Below are 18481 nucleotides of genomic sequence, written 5' to 3'. Positions count from 1 at the left end.
GATGTCATAAAGGCAGTGATGTCATCACAGTGACACATCAGGACATTGTGATGTCACGGTGATGTCATTGGGGCAAGTGACGGGATCACAGTGAACCCCACTAGCTAGTGCTTCAGGTCTCCTGGAGGACGTCATTTAGCTCTTAGAAGGGGCAGGGCTGGAGACTGCTTTGCATGGTGGGCTCTGGCACACCCTAAATTAACTCTGTTTTCTCAAGCTCTTGAGGGTCATTTGGGGTCGAATTCACCACAGAGCAACAGCTTGTTGCCCCAGGCCCTTCTGCCACAAGCGCAGACTCTCTCCTGGGCAGTCTGGAATTGCTCCGGCTCAGGTTGGTGAGATTGTTCCATGTTTCCTTAGTGAGCCACGCAAGCCCTGGAGTAAGCAGCCGAATGACAAGGTGAGAAGCAAACGACAGAATGGCTTGTACCCAACCATCTCACACGGCAGAACTTCGCCGTTACCTCTGCCTTGCGCCCTGGTAAATCCTCTACAACCTCTGCAAGGTGATTACAAAACGCTGAGATGGTGTTTTACACCTGCTCACGCAGGTGTTCCTGACTTCACAAGTGCAGGGTAAGTCCAGTGAGCCTAAACTCAGCCAGCAAAACTATTTCAATGGGATTTGCTGAGGCTCATCGGCAGCGGTCCCCGACCCAGGTCAGTCTAGAGCAGCCCTGATTTTCCAGTGCCCTGTATCTTGTGTCTCTCTACACCGGTGCAAAGCGGATACCGCCTGGTGTGAGTGGAGAATTCTGTTTGTAATGACACTGGGCAACAGCCGCATGATTAGGATTAAGACATTTTATCATTTGTGGGCCCAGATTACATTAAACTGACACCTGAGGGGATATTTTTGCATATTATTTTCCCCTCCTGATATCACTGCAGGGCAGAGTGAAGGTTGTGGAGGTGCCTTAACGGTGTATTTCTTATCTGCACAGGTTTGGCTTTCTGTGAAGTAACAGAGTCCTGTGGCACCTTTAAGACTAACAGATGTATTGGAGCATAATCTTTCGTGGGTGAATGCCCACTTCGTCGGATGCATGTAATGGAAATTTCCAGAAGCAGGTATAAATCAGTGTGGAGATAACGAGGTTAGTTCAATCAGGGAGGGTGAGGTCCTCTGCTAGCAGTTGACACCATCAGATCAGGATTAAACAAAGACTGTGAATGGCTATCCAACTACAGAAACAGTTTCTCCTCCCTTGGTGTTCACACCTCAACTGCTAGCAGAGCACCTCACCCTCCCTGACTGAACTAATCTCATTATGTCAAGACTGATTCTTGCCAACGTATTTATACCTGCTCCTGGAAATTTCCATTACATGCATCCGAAGTGGGCATTCACCCACGAAAGCTCATGCTCCAATACATCTGTTAGTCTTAAAGGTGCCACAGGACTCTGTTGCTTTTTACAGATCCAGACTAACACGGCTACCCCTCTGATACTTTCTGTGAAGTGTAACCTGAGCTGTGAGTTGCCAGGGTTCATAATGCTGGGTTTGGGGAGAACTGCAACATCTTTGTGTCCAATATGTCTCTGTTGCTGCCTCCGTGTGCAACAGACCTATCTAAGCACCAAGGCCAAAGCCCGAGGGCAGCTACAGAAGCTTCAAAGAGCAGTGATCACTAGGCCAATCTGCCAGTGAGAACTCTGCATGCAGGGTTGTGGTAGCCAGGTCAGTCCCAGGATATTAGACAGACAAGGTGGGTGAGAGATTAGTTTTTATTGGACCAACTTGTGTTGTTCTTGGCATTTCTCCAGCCCCCCAAGAACACTAAGTCCCATAGACTCATGGCTGCAAACTAGCTGGAGAGGAAAGGTGGGGTTACCTCGATGTCACGATGGGCCCAACTAAGAGTTACTTGAACTTCTCTGTAACCATCTAATCACAATACACCTCTACCTCGATAGAACGCTGTCCTCGGGAGCCAAAAAATCTTACCGCATTATAGATGAAACAGAGTTCTATTGAACTTGCTTTGATCTGCTGGAGTGCGCAGCCCCGCCCCCCCCGGAGCATGGTCTTACCGTGTTATATCCGAATTCGTGTTCTATTGGGTCGTGTTATATCAGGGTAGAGGTGTACTTAATCATTCTGCTTCATTACAACCTATTGCTTCCAATAGAGCCTCGGCCCCAGAGTTCCATTAATGTTAAGCTTATGGAAAGTTTGAAATAGCTACGTCATTCTGTTCAGCTCATTTGGGACAAAGAAAAGAGTGACAGAGGCTAATTTTCTTTTTTCAAAAGAACCAGTTGTGTATTAATTTTAATGTGTGAATTAATGAACGGATTTACATGGAAATTCTCAGTGCTTCTGCAGTCAGAGAGGAAATACAGTACGTTTGAGGAGGGAACACGATATTTTTCTTACAATATAAAGAGGCTGAATCCCTGCTTTGAGTACAAAATGGAACTCAACCTTTACCTGAGTGTTGTGACCCGCACCTCCATAACTGGTGACTTTATTCAAACCTATTTGCTGTTCTCCCCCTCAAGTTTTCAGCTACTGAGTTAATGCTTTCCTTGTGAGACTCTGCTACAGATCCCTGCCTTGCAGTGAATTTTCAGAAGATCATATCAATTCATGGAGAGTAAATTAAATTCATCCCCGGGCAGAAGGGCAGCACAAGACCTAGGCATCAGTTCAGTTACTACATAAGTATTTAAAATAGGGCTGCAGTAGGACATCAATGGGTCCCTGGCCATGCCTCATCCCTCTGACTGTTGATGAATTCCATCCTGTGTCTGTGTATATGTTCTCTTTGTATAGCTTCCCCCTGTGTAACTCACTGTATCTTCCTTCCGAATGGATTGAAAATACAGACACAAATTAGACTTTACTAGCACCTCCCCTGCATACAAACCCTTTGACGGGGATCTGGGCCATTACAGACCAGATGCTATGGAAGCCCATTCCATGGGCCTACACCTGAAAATTCCCACTCAGTTCAGCACAGAGGGAAAGCCGCAGCTGGGGTGTGGTAGAGAAAAGGATGAACTCTCCCCAGCCTGGCTCAGCTATGAGTGTTTGAAGATGGGGTGTCCTTGTCCGAGAGCCACCAGGGCTCAAAAAATGACTAACGCCATTGCAGATAAACCAAAGGGGCTAGCAAGAAACCAGGTGACACCAGATATTTCAGGCTCTGGAAGGGACCTGTCAATCCCGCCATGTTTGCAGTGCTGGGGTAGCCATGCTGCCGTGACATGCTGTAGCCAGGTGGTTCTGTGATGCCAGGATTCCCTTCCGTCAGTCCTTCGCAGCGTAGCCTCCTAGTGACCTCTGCAGATGTCTTCCCACTGGCCCAAGGTGCTGATGTCCCTGCTGTATTTGGAGTTCCAGTCCCGTTCAAACACGGCCTGGAGTTGTTCCCGCACTGTGAGCTCGCCCTGGGCATTTGCGTTGCTCTGGTTCACCACAAGCGCAGATCCTGCTGTTCTGACAAAATAGTCTCCTGACCAGTTGGAGGTACCTTCGGGGAGAAGGAGGAGAGAGCTTATCGCACCTGCCGGCCCAAACGCCATCATGACGCTGGCAGCCCTGGGCTCTCCCATATCAGACACGTCTGTTCTACCAACCCAGGCATGTCCGAAGAATCTCTGCTGGGTGTGCTGCCTGCCCCAGCATTTCCTGGGTACGCCCTCAGTTTGCAATTCCTCTCCTCTTGTCCTAGCTAGGAACGTGCCCTCCCCCCCGAGTCCAGCACCACAGCGCGCAGTTGTTGTTCTCCTATGTGCACTGATGGGGAGCACAGACCGGCCATGTGCAGGCCCCTCCGCTGGTTCCCTGTGTGTTTCAGGCTTGAGTTCAAAGCTGCCCACTTTATAGTTAAACTTCTTCACGGCCTTGCTCCCCCTGTCCTGACCCTACAGCCTTAAAGCGAGTGGGAATGGCCCCTGAGCAGCCCCCTTTGTGCGGGTGCCGCCCCAGCTGGGTGGGGCTGGTGTAAGGCGTGTGCCCCCGCCAGTCTCAGCCCCTGGCCTAGGGGTGCGGCCGGAGTGCCCAGCGCCCGGCTAGTCTCTGCTCCCCTGAGGCTATGAGAAGCAGAAAGTAAATTAGAGCAGACTTAGGCCCCTGCAACTGACACCATTGTAAGGGTCTCTCCCTGCACGCAGGAGCGGAGTAGCTGAGAATCGTACCACTGGCGAGCATCTCGCTCTGCCCCCCTCCTCGTTCCCCGGGGCCAGCTAGTGTCACTTTCCTCCCGCCACCGTCCATGCAGGGGCGGTCTCCTGTGCCGGCAGTCGGAGTCTGTGCCACGCCGCCTCGTCAAATCTTGCCTGGACACAGCACAGCCTTTGCTCGCCTAGAGCTCCCACGCTCTCCCTGGCTCTGGGTTATTTAGTACGTAATCCTGAACGATGTTATCCAGTGTGCGGGGAGAGGGTTTGTCAGTGCGACAAGGAGGAAGGAGACAGGACGTGTTTAATAGTGGCGGTAGGGAGGGGTCGGCAGCGGACTCTACTCACCGATATAGGCCACCTTGTCGGTGACCATGTACTTGTTGTGGTTGACTCTCGCGTAGGGGATCTCGGCTTGTGTTTCATTGGCTGGAACGGTGAAGAGCCTCTTCAAATGGAAGGGAGGAAAACAGAGACCCCACGGAATGAGTGTCCTACCGCATCACTGCACCGCAAACACCGGCCGTGAAAGAGCCGGGCTGAACCCAATGCCTGCGGTGTGGAGACCAGGCCTAGGTGGACAAAGCTCCAGGTCCTGATTCTCTGGCCCCTGCACCATGTGCAGTCACTGCCACCACTGCGGGAGGAGTGTAAAATGCACCCACCTTGCCTGCTCTTTGTACCGGTGTCCATGGCGGCACAACGCGCAGGGCAACAGCAGCCAATCAACCCTTAGAATCGGCTCTAGCTAGTCTCAGCAACAGCCCGGGCCTACGGTGCAGCTCACCTGAGACTCCAGCTGCTGCGGAACAGAGGGTGCAGATCTACCCTAAACCGACTCCCAGCCACAGCACTGGCCGTGGGCTCGGCTGTGCTCCCCTCGCAGCTGATTCCAGGACACGCGCCCCCTGATTTCCCCACAGAGCCCTGCTCATTCCTGGTTGGACATGGCTGGGTTGATTTCACGGCTCGGGGAATGAGGGACAATGGTCCCTTTAGTCTCAGCGAGGCCCTTTGGATCCAGCTGGTCTCCTACCACAACTACAACCCTGGAGAAATCTTTCCGGCAAATGCTCCAGCATTTTATGGATGAGGAAACCAGTCCAGAGAGGAGCTGTCTCAATGGAGGTCAGGACTACGCGTGCTTCGCTTTAACCGTGGGCTTAAGTGCTTTGCTGAATCAGGGCTTTAGGGACTTGCCAAAAGCCACAAGAAGGGGAATGAGTGTAAGAGGCAAGATCCGAACTGCAGGATTCCGGACCCCGGCTGCTGTGCCGAGCTCGGAGCATTACTCACCACTTCCACGCTGTAGTGCGTCCTGTTGTCCTGCATGGCAGCTAGAGATTTCAGGAAAGGAAACATGGCTGGCTTGGAGTGCTCCCAGCAGCCAATCAGCAGTCGAATGTGGACTTGCCTTTCGTAGGCTGCTTTCCTGAGATGATTGTCAATAGTTGGCCAATACCTGGGGAAACAAACAAGGTTTGCCCTGCTGCCTCTCCGAGTTACTAGCTACAGTGGTGGCTGCCTGGGGTCCTTGTCAAGTAACTTTTTCAAGGCCTGAATCTTCAGACTGGACTAGCAATTTTAGGATGCCCCATGTGCAACGCCTGAAAGAAGGGACAGCCGATGAAGATCACGTCCCTTAGGGCATCTCAATTTGGGCTGCTAAAATCACAGGCCCCTTTTGAAAACGGGGCCCGTGGGTTTTACTCTGCGCAATCCTAGCGGTTCCCAACAGAGGGCGTGGCGTGAAAAAGGCATGGAGTGGATCAGCAGCAGACACAGCAGTGTTCAAGGGAGAAGTCTGAGTCGCACATGAGGCCCAGGAGGAAACAAAGGCTGAGAGATGGGCAGTGGAGGCGGGTGAAGCCTTAAAGGATGAGGATTACACCCCCCTGCCCTTGTTACTGAATTCAACTCGGACACAGCTCATGCCCACTGGCGCGCACTGCGCTGCGAACTCAGCACCGCCGTGTGCCCAGCGCGTGCTCGGCCTGAGAGCTATTCGCAAAGGGCTGCTGAGGCTTTACCTCCTGGGGTGCGAGAACTCCATGGTTGGCAGGTAACTCATCACGGCGATGTGCACGAACTGGCTGGCGTCGTCGATGACGCCGAGCAGCGCATGGAGGTCCTCTGTCCGTCCCTCGGCACACAAGGCTGGCGGGGAGCTCTGGGCACAGCACAGAGAGGGGTCAAGCTGACGGCTGCACGGTCGGGAAGGAAATTTTCCTTCCATGTGCAACACTGTCTGACTGATCAGCTGCACCCCGGGGGGCTTGAACTCACTTTGAAGCAGCAGGTATTGGCCACGGTAGGAGGCAAGGTGACTGACCAGAACAAGGGTCTGTTTGGTTACGGCAACTCCTACATGAAACCAATAAGAAGGGGCAGAAGAGGGTTACCCTGAGGTACCTCGACTTACAGAAAGGTACACGCTGGCATCTGTCCCGTTCAGCTGCACCTCCAGAGGCGTCTCCTTGTTGTACGTGGTGGAGTAATTGGCCGGCCAGGGCGATGGAATGGAGGCGTCCGGCACCCCCAGAACCCAGTAGGCTTCAAACATCTTCCCTAAGTCCTTGGCCAAGCAGCTGCAATTGTAGACAGCCGCGCCCAGCTCCTTCACCTGCGGGACAAGCAGCCCAGAACTCCCCGTCACGTGCAGCCGGCTGGCGTGAGGAATTCCCAGCGCCGTGGTTGTGTAAGCCGCGGATTTCTTTGGCTGGCGGTTTCAGAGCCTCTGGGGACTCCTTCCCCCCCCTTCCTCTCTAGCTAATCTCTCTAGGTTCTCATTGGCACCACAGTACCTGAGCGCCCCAAAGAATCAGAGTGACAGCGCTGGCCTTGCCAGTGTCTCTGCTGGGCTCATTCTGACAGCCCCAGATGAAGAACAGCCAATCCAAAGTGGGGCTGGAGCCAGTCCAAACTGCTCCTGGCCCCAGGCGTGGAAATAACATTTCCATCAGGCTACACGGCCTCTCTCCGAGGGGCCATACGCAGCAGGTCTGACCTTCAGCCCTGGGCACTTTGCTACAGAGATGCTTTGATTTTCCTGAGGAAGGGTCTTCAGCAGCCCCCAGGATTCCCAGCCCCTGCAGGCTTGGGCATGAAGAATCCTAGATGTTAGAGACCAACACCCCAGTTCCACAGCGAGGCCCATGTGGCTGGCTCCTCCCCTGGCCATTGACCTCAATGGGGTCTGTATGGGGTCAGGCTCCGTGCCACTCATTGCCAGACAGGGCCCCAAGTCAGTAGCAGAGCTGGGACCAATTCCTGGCGACCAGTTCCTACTCTCAGCACTAAGCGACGCTCCCTCAGCTTTCCCTACATCCCAGACTGGTCCCGCCTCAGTCCTAGCTCAGAGCCTGCCCAGCGCCTGTCCACTCAAGCAGGGCTTCTTCTGATGACCCCAGATGGAGAACAGCCCATCAAAGGCACAAGCCTATGTGGCACCCCAGCTCGGGCGAAGACCCTCTTGCCCCTAGGAGGTGTTTACCTGGGTGAGGGAACGCCAGTCCATGTTAGCGCTGCCGAGATAGACGTGGGTCTTGTCAACGATCCAGAACTTGGTGTGCAGCACCCCGCCAGTCAGCCTGCGCATGTTGACTTTGCGGACAGCAGCCCCTAGGGTTTGTAAAGGACATGGAGCTCTTTCACGCTCAGGTCCCGGAATAGGAACGGTCCCTTCAGAGAGCCGCACAGGCGCCAAACCGGCCGTGGGGGCCCTGGGGAGCTGTTTCCGGATTCCCCGGGTGTCTTCTGCAGAGCCTCTTGTGACACGGCCAGGTGGTGCCCAGTGGTTCGTTATCAGAGGGCTGCTCCTGAACCCCGATTGTAAGGACTCGGGGACTAGGACCTGGGTCTCCAGTGCCACAGGAAGTACCGCCCAAGAGACCCCGAGTGACAGTACCCTGCGGCCCTCTGATTGGCCATGTGCCCCTACTTAATCCCAGGGTCTGGCCCAGGAACTTGTCTGGGCAACCACATGGGCCATGGCCTGCTGCAGTGCCAGACTTCCCCTGATCTCTGGTCTTCGACCCCGGCCTGACTCTTGTTTATGGGATCCAGCCTTGTGAGTCTTGCGACGCCTGTCCCTGGTGGGCAGACTTCAGCCCAGCTGTAACCACTAGGCCAGACCGCCTGTGTCCCGGTCCCTTACACTGATGGGGCTAAGCAGGCTGCTTTGGTGTGAGAACAGCCAAGATATTCAGAAGTGCCTAGTGAATTTTGGGTCCCCAAAGTGTAGCACCATGAAGGGGCTGATTTTCAGAGGGTGGGTGCTCGGCTCTTTCTGGAAATCCGGCCCCATCAGGGGGTCTCAGGTTGGGCCCCCGACACTCAGGAATCTCACCGCTCTGCTCCAGCGCTTGCAGGTCATCCAGGGGCTGCTTCGAGGACGGGCTGCTGACTGCGATTCTCACCGCGATGCCTCGCTGGGGTAACTGCAGCAGTTCTGCCAGGATTTCTTCACCCTGTTTTTAAAAGAGGAGTTACAAACGCCAGTAAGTCCAGAGGAGGGGCTCTCTGCCTCCTCACCAGCTCAAAGTGGGCATGATTCATCCGGCCATGTGCATGTGCCGATACACGCAGCCCCATGGGCATCACACTGACTCAGGGAAATTCACCCCTGACTCGTGCTGGTCTCTCTGCATGGGGCAGGAGCTGGGCATTGGGCTTGTCTTCCCAGCTCACGGGGCGGACTCACTGCATCTCCTTCCAGTCTGGCCCTGTCTCTTTTCTCTGCCAGGATCTGAGCCAGCATGACCCGCTCTGATCTAACCAAAGCCATGAAAGAGGCTTTGCAAAAGGAGGCTCAAGCTCCGGCAAATCAATGTTCCACTCAACAGCCTTCCCTAACTGGCTTCCTTGATGGCCTGGGAAGAGGAACCCGTTACTAGCTTGGTAATTAGACGCTAATTTGGGGTGGATTCAGCTGATTCGACTGCGGTTTCCTGCCCTCGCTGAGGGACACAGGGGTGTCAGAGTGAATGAATGAATCCAGGGGTACCAAGAGGAGTCTCGGCACTTTTCTACACGCGGGTTTGGAAGTGATGGAGTTAGATCAGTACAGCTTATTCCGGTAAATTATACTACAAGGGAGTCCCATTGGCGCCAGCCCTGGGAGCGCCAGCCTGCAGGCTGAGGGGCGTTCTGGCCCCGTCCAACAAAGCCTGTGAGCCCACGCTGAGCAGGGGAGCAGTTCCACTGACTTTAGCAGGTCGACTCCCAGGCTGGAGCCCGAGGCGGGATCAGGCCCTGGCAGGATCCAGCCCCTAATTAAGCTTTTGCTATTTACTTGGTCAGCCGTGGCTTCCTGAGTGTGCGTGTCATCGTTTGTCAGGGTCCAATAGAAAGAGGAGATGTCCAGGCTGCTCTTAGCACCTCCGATCAGGTTCTTCCAGGCCTGAAAAGTGGACGGGTTCACCGTGCTGTTGGCTTCGTATACCATTCCCTCGGGGATGCTTTCCACCACCACAATCCTACCAGGGACGACAACACTGATCACCTCTGAGCTGGCCCACGTCGGGCCCAGCTCATCACAGCCTCCTGCCGTCACTTACAGCCGTGCACAGTGGGGTGGGGCCCAAGGATGGCATGTTGCACTGGTGTGTACATGACTGCCCAAGGTACAGGACAGCAGTGAACTGGGCCTGCTCTGAGAGCATTAATACTTGGCTGCAAAGGATCCTGGGGTAGGCTGCCCCGTACTCTGGCAGAGCACGCCATGGGAGAAACCGAGCAGATGGCTGGGGATTGCTAGTGAGCAAAGGCCGAGACGCCCGGCCGTGCAATCATTAAAAAACCCATGCTCAGAAGAGTCACTCACCTGCAAGGGTCAATGCACGTGTTGTCTGGATCCTGCCCCACTTTCTCTCTTCCCAAAGGGGAACCGAACGGAAAAACTAGGAGATGAGTGAGAACCCCGGCCAAGAGCACACCCACCAGGATCACAGCCAGCAGGGCACGGCGCGGGTACTGGGGGCGGAAAGAGAGAACAAAATGGAGACGGGCAGGCGGTTGAGACATTCAGCTGAAAAGCCAAAGCCTGGGCCTGATTTGCCACTGCCCTGCGCCCGTGCAGTCATTCACACTAGTGCAAAAGGGGTGTGAAATGCTACTGCCTCAGACAACATTTTGTACCCCCTCTGCACTGTTTGCACCGCTGTAAATGACCGCACAAGGAGAAGACCATGGTTAGACCCAGAGAGCATAGTTCTGGTCTCACACCAGTTTTACACTGGTGTATCTCTACTGTCTTTAATAAAGTTACTCCTGGTTTACCCTGGTGTAAGCAAGAGAAGAATCAGGCCCTCTGATCCCAGCCGCTCGTTCCTCCGCCTGCATGCCCAGGTGTAGCCAAGTCTGACTGCCACAAGCCACCTACTAGCGGGTCGTAAACAGGTGCAAGAGAACCTACTGGGCGTGGTTCTGTGCTCACGTACGCAGCTGTACATTGGGAGCAAGTCCCCTGAAGCCACGGGGGCCTGATTCTCGGCTGGCAATTGCTGCACTGAAGTCAGTGGAACTGTGCTGATCTACTCCAGCTGAGGGACTGGCTCAAGAGAGTCGCTCCGGTGTGAATGGCAAATGGGGCCTGTTGACTTGGGGCCAGTGCTGGACCTGAGCTGTAAGCGTCCCCTGCTCTGGCAGTTCTCAGCAAACACAAGCTGTAAACTTCACGCCGCTTACAACCACCCCCGGGGGCGTGATGCAAACATAAGCAGAACCAGCCCAGCATGACCCGGGGAATGCAGAACAAGCGCTTCCTTTGTGGGGCTGTTCGGCTCTGCTGACTCCGTGGTTTTCTGGCTGAGCTCAGCCCCTTGGAGGCAACTTACCTTCTGGGAAAGCCGGTTCGGCTGCCTAGGCAGCAGGAGCTCTTCCCGGCTCTCGAGAGCGTTCAGCTGTGAGGGGACAGGAAAAGACAGCTGTATGCTGTGTCTGAAACAACCGGGAGTGTTGACATCTCAGGGGCAGACTGGGTGCGCCTTGTGCGGTGGGAGCATGGAGGGGGTGGTGACAGGCCCCGATGAACACAAGTAGTTGGGTTCCTAGCTTTCAGTGCTTTCAATGCACGTGCGGAACCTAAATACTTCTGTGCATCTGGGCCGTAACTCCTCCCAAGCTGCCATGCGTTATTAGACCGTATCCTGCAGTCCTTGGTGTTCCTGGGGTTTTGCCTGATGCTTGTAAAGTGGCTGGACCACAGAGGACAACAGCCTCCTGCTGCTGCTGGCTAAAGAAGCCACTCCTTTAGCTCAAGTGGGAGAGGTCTGTACTTTGGTGCAGATGGCCTGTGGCGAGTTGCTGTGTAAAGACTGCCCAATACATCTCTTAGGTGCACTCCTTGTAAAGCGAACCAGAGCAGTGGTTCGATTTGCACCAATCTCCCTCTGCTCTCGCTCATTTCACTGCCAGCAGAACGTGGAGTGTAAAATGATGGGGAAATGGAAGATTCAGTGTTAGGTCCAAGGGAAAAGAGACCCAGTTCTGTGATTCAAAGGACCCCAGGCACCAATGACTGCTATGGAAACAGCCCATTTGCTTCGGGGACTAATTGCAATCACAAGCCTGGCCTGGCAGTGGCTGAAAAGAAGAAAGCGCGTTCCCATTTTGCCTTGTAACCTTTGGCTTCCTCTGTCGGTTTTTTCCACTGTTAGGTTTTAGTGTCCCACATGTTCTAGGGGAGAACCTAACCCAGGGGCTTTGTGCAGGTTCAGGTGAGGGAAGATCCCAGAGCAAGGCCTCAGGGGCTTTGAGTTAGCATTTTACTGTCACACATTAAGGGTATCTGACAAAATTCTCTCTTCAGCTCAAATGTCAATGCTGGGAATTTGGCCACTGGTCCTGGTTGTAAGGATGCGGGGGTGTAGAACCCAGGCTTGTGGGAACCTGGGTAACTGATGCACCACATTGCCTCTGGGGAGCTCAGCAAAGTGAGGGTGAGGCCCTGCAGGACGTCCTGGCTGAAGAGACCAGAGTGACGGAACCCGATGGCTGCCCAATTCAGCTACTCTAGCCGTGTAAACCAGAAGTTCCCGAGCAGCAAAGCAGATCCTGCCTCGCCCCTGCCTCTTCCCTCCGACCCTGGCCCAGGCCCAGCCGCCTCCGTCCCAGCCATTGCACCTAGCTGGAGAACGCACTACACACCTTTGAATGCATGTGGACGTCCCTGTTTTACAGAGGGCTGAGAGCAACCTAGATTCAGACCATGTAGACGCTTCTACTCCATGACCCGGGCTACTCCTCAGAGCTGCCTCTGGCCAGAGCACCAACAGACTCCTGTTTACTCAGGCCCTGCATTAAAACACTGAAGCAAGTTAATGTTGCTGCAGACTCCCAGGGCACGGCAGCACCTCGTGCATCTGTCAGGCTCCTCGGTTAACCACAGCCCGAGAGACGTACATTGGGGCTCAGCATCTTACAAACCTCAAGCATGTATACAAAGACCAGGAGAATGAGACCCTGGGACATTCTTCCCCGGAGCCCACACAGACCCGGGACCTTCACTAGAGCAGCCAATGGCAGGATCGAAGAAGGAGATGGAGAGTTTATGTCCGTTTCTAAGGCATACCTTCTTGGGGGTTACAGAGAGCTTCATTTTTCCAGAACCTCGTAGGCCCAGTGTTGAATGATGCAGCAGGAGAACGAACCAGCAAACCTGGAAAAGGCCAGATGGGAGCAGAACATGATTTCACTGGAGATACACCTCATTTTAAGCAAGCGGAGGTGAGATCAGAATCGGGTCCCGCTAAATTATACTCTAGAAGGTGACTGACTATAAGTAACCCTGTGACTGCCACATTAATTCTCTCTGTGATTCCAGGGCAAACGTGATCTGCTCACCAGCGAGAGGCGGCGTGCGCTAACCGCTGGCACTGCAAACTCCACCTGGGATCTAAAACCACAGCTGGTTTCTTTCTACCTTCCACATCCTCATTCTGCACTCTGCCCTGGGCTGGCGTTTCTGTGGCTGCTCTGTGAGCCAGGACTGAGCCCAGCACGCTCTTTGGTAGCTGGGGATGGGGGAGAAATGGGGGACAGCTGCCCTGGGGGAGTGCATAGTGCGTTTCTGGCCCAGCCACTCATGCAGCGCAGCACTCCTGCAGCTGCGGAGGGGGTGCAGTACATGTCGGCTGAGCGCCTCCCCCATCTCTCTGGTTCCACTGAGGACGCAGTCGCTGCGCCATGGATCGCACGGTGCTGAATTCCCTCCCGGGCATCGCCCTCCCTGCCCCAGGCCTCCTTGCTGGGGTGGGGGACGGGGACACCAGGACAGATTTCACAAAGGCAAATGTTGGGTCACAAGGCTGGAGACACCAGGCACGGGGAGTCTGTCATGTGTCTTGGGCAGAAAGAAGGAAGTTTCGCTGCAGGAGGGGTCAGTCAGCACATTCAGGCTGTGACCGCTCGCCTGCAGAGGTCAGGAAGGACATTCCCTGCCCCCATGCAAAGTTTCTAATGAGCCCAGCTCAGACCCAGTGCTCCCTCCTTGTCGTCCTTGCCTCTCGCACTATCAGCCCTGCTCTTCTGAAGCCAAGGGAGGACAAGATTTCCAGAGCCTCTGTCCCCTCTGGTTCCCCTCCTGCCTCTTGAATTGCTCCTTTAAAGGATCCTGTGGGGTTTCCACAGAGCTCTGGCCTGGGTCCCTGTGCTTCTCTCCTTACACCTTATCTCTGGGGCATTTCATCTACACACATCAGTTCAGCTACCCTCTCGTTGACCTACTTCTCACCTTCTGTCCAAACTGAAATCTCAGCCTGTCTCTGTGACCTCTCCTCGTGGAGGTCCAGCTGTCAGACCAAGCTCCGCATGGCTAAAACAGCTCTTCATCTTCCCCGCCCAAGTCCTCCCTGCTACCCCTGTTCTTGGTCGCTGTGGACAACACCACCATGCTGCCTGTCACTCCGGCTCCTAAGCTGGGCGTCGCCTTTGATTTGGGCCTCTCTCTAGGTCCTCACATCCAGGCTAGGTTGAAATCTTGCCAACTCTTTCTGCAGAACATCTCCAAGATCTGGCCTCTCCGCTCCATCCGAAAAGCTAAACCTCGCAGCCAGGCCCGCCTCATCCAGGCTGGATTGCCACACGCTCCTTCTCTCTGGCCTTGACCCGTGCAATCTCCCCCACACTTGCCCATTCAGAGGGCGGCTGCAAAGAGATTGTCCAGCCTGTGGCTTTGACTACATCAACCTCCCTTGGCGGGTCTTTGCTTTCAGGGCCCTCCATGGCCTATCCCCACCCCACCTCTCCTCACACGTGAGAGGCCGACTCCTAGCTCCCCTCAGCCCAGGCCCCCAGCCTCCATCACCCACTTGTTAAATGTGCAAATGCCCCTGTGTACTTTCTCTGCTGCTGCCCCTCGGGCTGGGGAGGCGGTCCCATAAACATCGGCCCAGCTCCCTCCTCGGCCTGCACCCGCCGGGAAACGCTCCTTTGCCGGGACCCCTCCAACAGACGTCCCAGCGGTTAGGCAGCTGGTGGGCTGAGACCCCTGGCCCTCGTGGCGAGGGGGACAGTCTCCCGGTTTCCCCTGTGGGGCGGTCGGTCTCCGTAGGCTGACCTGTGTCTAATGCTTGTTCAGCGCCTGGCCCAGCGGGGGCCGGCCCCCAGGCGCTCCCCTAAGAAATCCCAACACTGCTCCCTGTCGTAACTGACCATGGAATCCCCTCGCTGCAGTGAGGCCCTAGCCCTGGGGGAACGACCCCGTCTCCTTGCCCCGGTGCTGTCGCGCTGCCCTCCGCCTCGCCAGGTTCGTGGCCACTGCTCCTCTCAGTGCATCCCCTGCTTTCTCACTTACTCCTTTTTGTTCTCTTTACGAGTTCTCCTTCCCTGGCTTCTCTCCATCCCCACTTCCCCTGCTCCATTCGGCCAGCCCCTGCCCCAAACTCGACACACTTCATCCCCACGCCCCCCTCCCACGGCCTCTCTGCGGCGCCCCATTCTCAGGCCCAGGAGAGAAGCTGAGGCTGGCAAAGGCCATGGGTGCAGCTCTGATTCATTGTTTATCCAGGGCAGGAGAGCGGCGTCCAGTCCTCGCGTTGGTCTATCTGACAGGCGCCAGGCCAGGTGTCTCTGACAGGTCAGCCATCCCTCGGGGTTCGCCTGTCCCCCTATCCCGCATCAGAGTGATTCCGGCTGCGCGGTCCCCGGAGGAGCAATAACTCCAGGGTTTCGATGCCCGAGCTGTGCCATGGAGAGGCAGCCGGAGCGGGCATCGTGCCAGGCTCCTGCTCTGAGTGGGCTGCCCCACATCTCCCTGTGCACCTGGCAGGGCTGAGCCCCTCTTTGCACGGGCGTAACTGGCGGCACAAGGTGCAGGGCACCAGCGACTCAGGTCCTGGAGGGTTTTCCACCCCGGAGCTCCCCCCCCCCCCCGACTAATCCTTTGGGCCTTACCCACAATGCCCCTCTCTGCCAAGGTCCTGCTGCCTCGGCCCCCCAGCGGGCAGCGCCCGGCCCCCCTGCTCCCCGCCTACCTGCAGAGGTTCCCACGCTCCCTCCGGCTGGGTCCCCCGGCCCTTCGCCCCGGCCCCGGCAGCAGCGCACACAGCCCGGGCCGTGGGGAGGAGACACCAGCCTTCCTTCCCAGGGGTGGAGCCTCGCCCTCCCTCCAGCCTGCCCACCTCTGGGCCGGGCTCCATCGGCCTGGGGGGGCGAGACGTGCTGCGGCCAGGAGCAGAGCAATCCCCCCCCCCGAGCCGGAGCTAATGCAGCGGGGGGGGCGGGACTGCCCCAGCCCCTAGCCAGTCATTGCATGGCCGGCCTGGCTAGATGGATGCTGGGCTGCCCCGGTCCCCCGGCAGCTGTTCCTGTACAGTGGGGGCCGTATGGGGAAGGCGCTGGGTGAGGACTCGGCCAATCTGGTTCAATGCCTGCCTCTGCCCCTGACACCGCATCTCCCTGCGCCTCAGTTTCCCCATCTGTAGGAAAGGGAATCACCCTTCCTTTCTCCCCCCCTTCGGCTGTCTGGGCTAGTTACTCTGTGTGTGGCACAATGCGGGCCTGATCCCGGTTCGGGGCCGGCCGTTCCTCTGGCATGCAAGTAGTAACGATATACACAGACGGCTGCTCTCTCGGGCTTCGTTCGGTGCGTTACAGTCGGGCCTAGGAGCCCATGGCGCCCGGTGCTGCTGTACACACCCAGGACAAAAGGCCGCTCTGAGTATTAGACGAGAGATGGCAGCTGGATCCCGGCAGGCACGAGGGAACAATGAGACCATGCTGGCCAGCACCGCAGGCAGAGCTCTCAGCCCACCGGCCACCTAGCCTCTGTCAAGGCTTTTCTGGGCAAAGGAGAGTTTTCAGGAGGGACGCGAAGGGAGCTGCTTTGCAGAGGTTTACGGAGAGCTTCTCCCGAGCGTGCGGGGCAGCACCAGAGGAAGCACCAAGGGGCTTGTTTGAACTTTTGACAGGCGGGCGATGGAGGCTGGTGGCTGGGGCCGAGGGGAGGGCGCTGGATGGAACCTTCTCTGCTACGTTGTGGCCAGGACCTGGGATAACTGCCTATCTGGATCGCTCGGCTGGTCCCCTGTAGCACGTAGGGGCCTCTGGCAGGGGTCATGGCCTGGACGTAGGCCACTGTCTCCCAGGCAGGAACACGCGGCCGGTCCCGCCTGGTCTGTGCTGTTTGACCCAATTGAAGTGATGATTGTGCTTGCGTCATAATTTCAGCATCTGACGATTCGTAATAGCTCAGGAAGCACCTCACCCAAATCCGCTCTGGGTTTGGACGGAGCAGTGACTTTAGCACCGGGCACTAAGCAACACCTGGTGAGTCAGGATTTGAACTAGCAGCCCCCGGTTACACCCGCAGCAAGCCAAGTTGTAGGAAAGAGATCTTTGCTAAGTGTGCACGGAGGCCAGTGCCTGTGTTTGTCTGGTAGCCACATGGCCCAGCTTGCATTCCTTCCTGGGCCCTTGGGTGTCAGACCAAAGTAGCCAGGTCTCCCTTGAAACTGGCTCCTAGTGTCCCAGCCCAACCCATCACATGGCACTCCCAACCCCCATGTGTGCATGTCACGTGCCTTCACAAAACCCTGCCTCCCCTGACCAGAGTGGGTGAGGGCTGGATGAGCCGGGGGGGGGGGGGGGACTCCAGCCCCTGCAAGCTTGTGGTGTCCAGGGATGAGATGGGAACTGAACTGAGCCACACAGCAGGAATAATTTACAGTCTGGATTCAAACCAGCACCCTTGAAGTGAACAGACCCAGCCAGGGCCATCCTACCCGACAGAGGTAGGGAGGATTTCTGTATCCCCAACTTTCCTTACAGGTCAGAGGCCAGGTCCCCAGCTGGTATCAACCAATATGGTTCCCTTGTGGCCAACAGAGTCCCCGGCTACCGTGTGAACTGCACAGTCAGATTTGAAGCCGGCCGGGATGGGACCAGTACAGTTTCCTAATCTGCCCTTCTCCCCAGTGATTCCTGGGGCCGCCCCACTGCGTCTGGAGCCCGGCTTGTGGCTGTTTTCTTGTGTGGTTGCTCCCTCTTATGGAGAGAGGTGGGACAAAGCAAGCAGTGTCTGTAATGTATCGGGGGTAGCCGTGTTAGTCTGTATCTACAAAAACAACAAGGAGTCTGGTGGCACCTTAAAGACTAACAGATTTATTTGGGCATAAGCTTTCGTGAGTAAAAACCTCACTTCTTTGGATGCATAGAGTGAAAGTGTCTGTAATACTCTTCAAGAGCAGACCTCCTGCTCCACCTGGGAGGAGGGATGGGAATCCTTGGTTTACAGACAGGGAAACTGAGGCACCGAGGTGCTGGGGTTTGCCCCAAAGACCCAAGGGCTGGAGGCTCCCCTGCCTTGCAGCGTGGGGCATTATGTGCACCCAGGGCTGGGAAATGCTGCCACCCTGCTGAGCGAGGGGAGAAGATTAATTGGGCCACACATTTATCTACCACTTTGCACACACATAAATGATGACACAGGGTGCTGGGCTAGGGAGTTTGTGCCAAGAGCAGGGGAGAGAACCCAGGAGTCCTGGCTCCCAGCCCCTGCCCCCCCCCTCTAACCACCAGCCCCCACTCCCCCCCAGAGCCAGGAGAGAACCCAGGAGTCCTGGCTCCCAGCCCCCCCCCGCTCTAACCACCAGCCCCCACTCCCCCCCAGAGCCAGGAGAGAACCCAGGAGTCCTGGCTCCCATCCCCCCCCCTCTAACCACCAGCCCCCACTCCCCCCCCCAGAGCCAGGAGAGACCCCAGGGACCGGGCTCAGTCGGCGCAGGCGCGGTGCGGTGCGGTGCGGTGCGGGAGGTGCCGAGGCCGCCCCGCTCTCTATGGTTCCCCGCCGCCTAGAGGCGGCTCCGCGCGGGCCGCAGGGGGCGGCCGCTTCCTGTTCTCGCTGGTCGGCGC

At 56.3% G+C, this 18481-nt stretch overlaps 1 protein-coding gene across 1 annotated transcript; it reads right to left on the bottom strand.

Moving 5' to 3' along the window:
• Window positions 1–2240: 2240 nt before the first annotated feature.
• PLD3 (phospholipase D family member 3) lies at window positions 2241–15783 on the bottom strand. Its single transcript, XM_054010017.1, has 12 exons — window positions 15604–15783; window positions 12702–12788; window positions 10966–11031; window positions 9954–10102; window positions 9423–9606; window positions 8478–8598; window positions 7623–7750; window positions 6552–6752; window positions 6160–6299; window positions 5426–5591; window positions 4478–4577; window positions 2241–3480 (listed from the first exon to the last, which is right to left on the bottom strand). The coding sequence occupies exons 1-12, from the start codon at window positions 15766–15768 to the stop codon at window positions 3281–3283; spliced, it is 1707 nt and encodes a 568-aa protein (XP_053865992.1). The 5' UTR covers window positions 15769–15783; the 3' UTR covers window positions 2241–3280.
• Between the last annotated feature and the right edge of the window lie 2698 nt (window positions 15784–18481).

Source organism: Malaclemys terrapin, chromosome 20 (assembly GCF_027887155.1).
Source record: "Malaclemys terrapin pileata isolate rMalTer1 chromosome 20, rMalTer1.hap1, whole genome shotgun sequence".
In the NCBI taxonomy this organism is placed as follows: Eukaryota; Metazoa; Chordata; order Testudines; family Emydidae; genus Malaclemys; species Malaclemys terrapin.
This window is presented reverse-complemented; position numbering and strand designations above follow the sequence as displayed.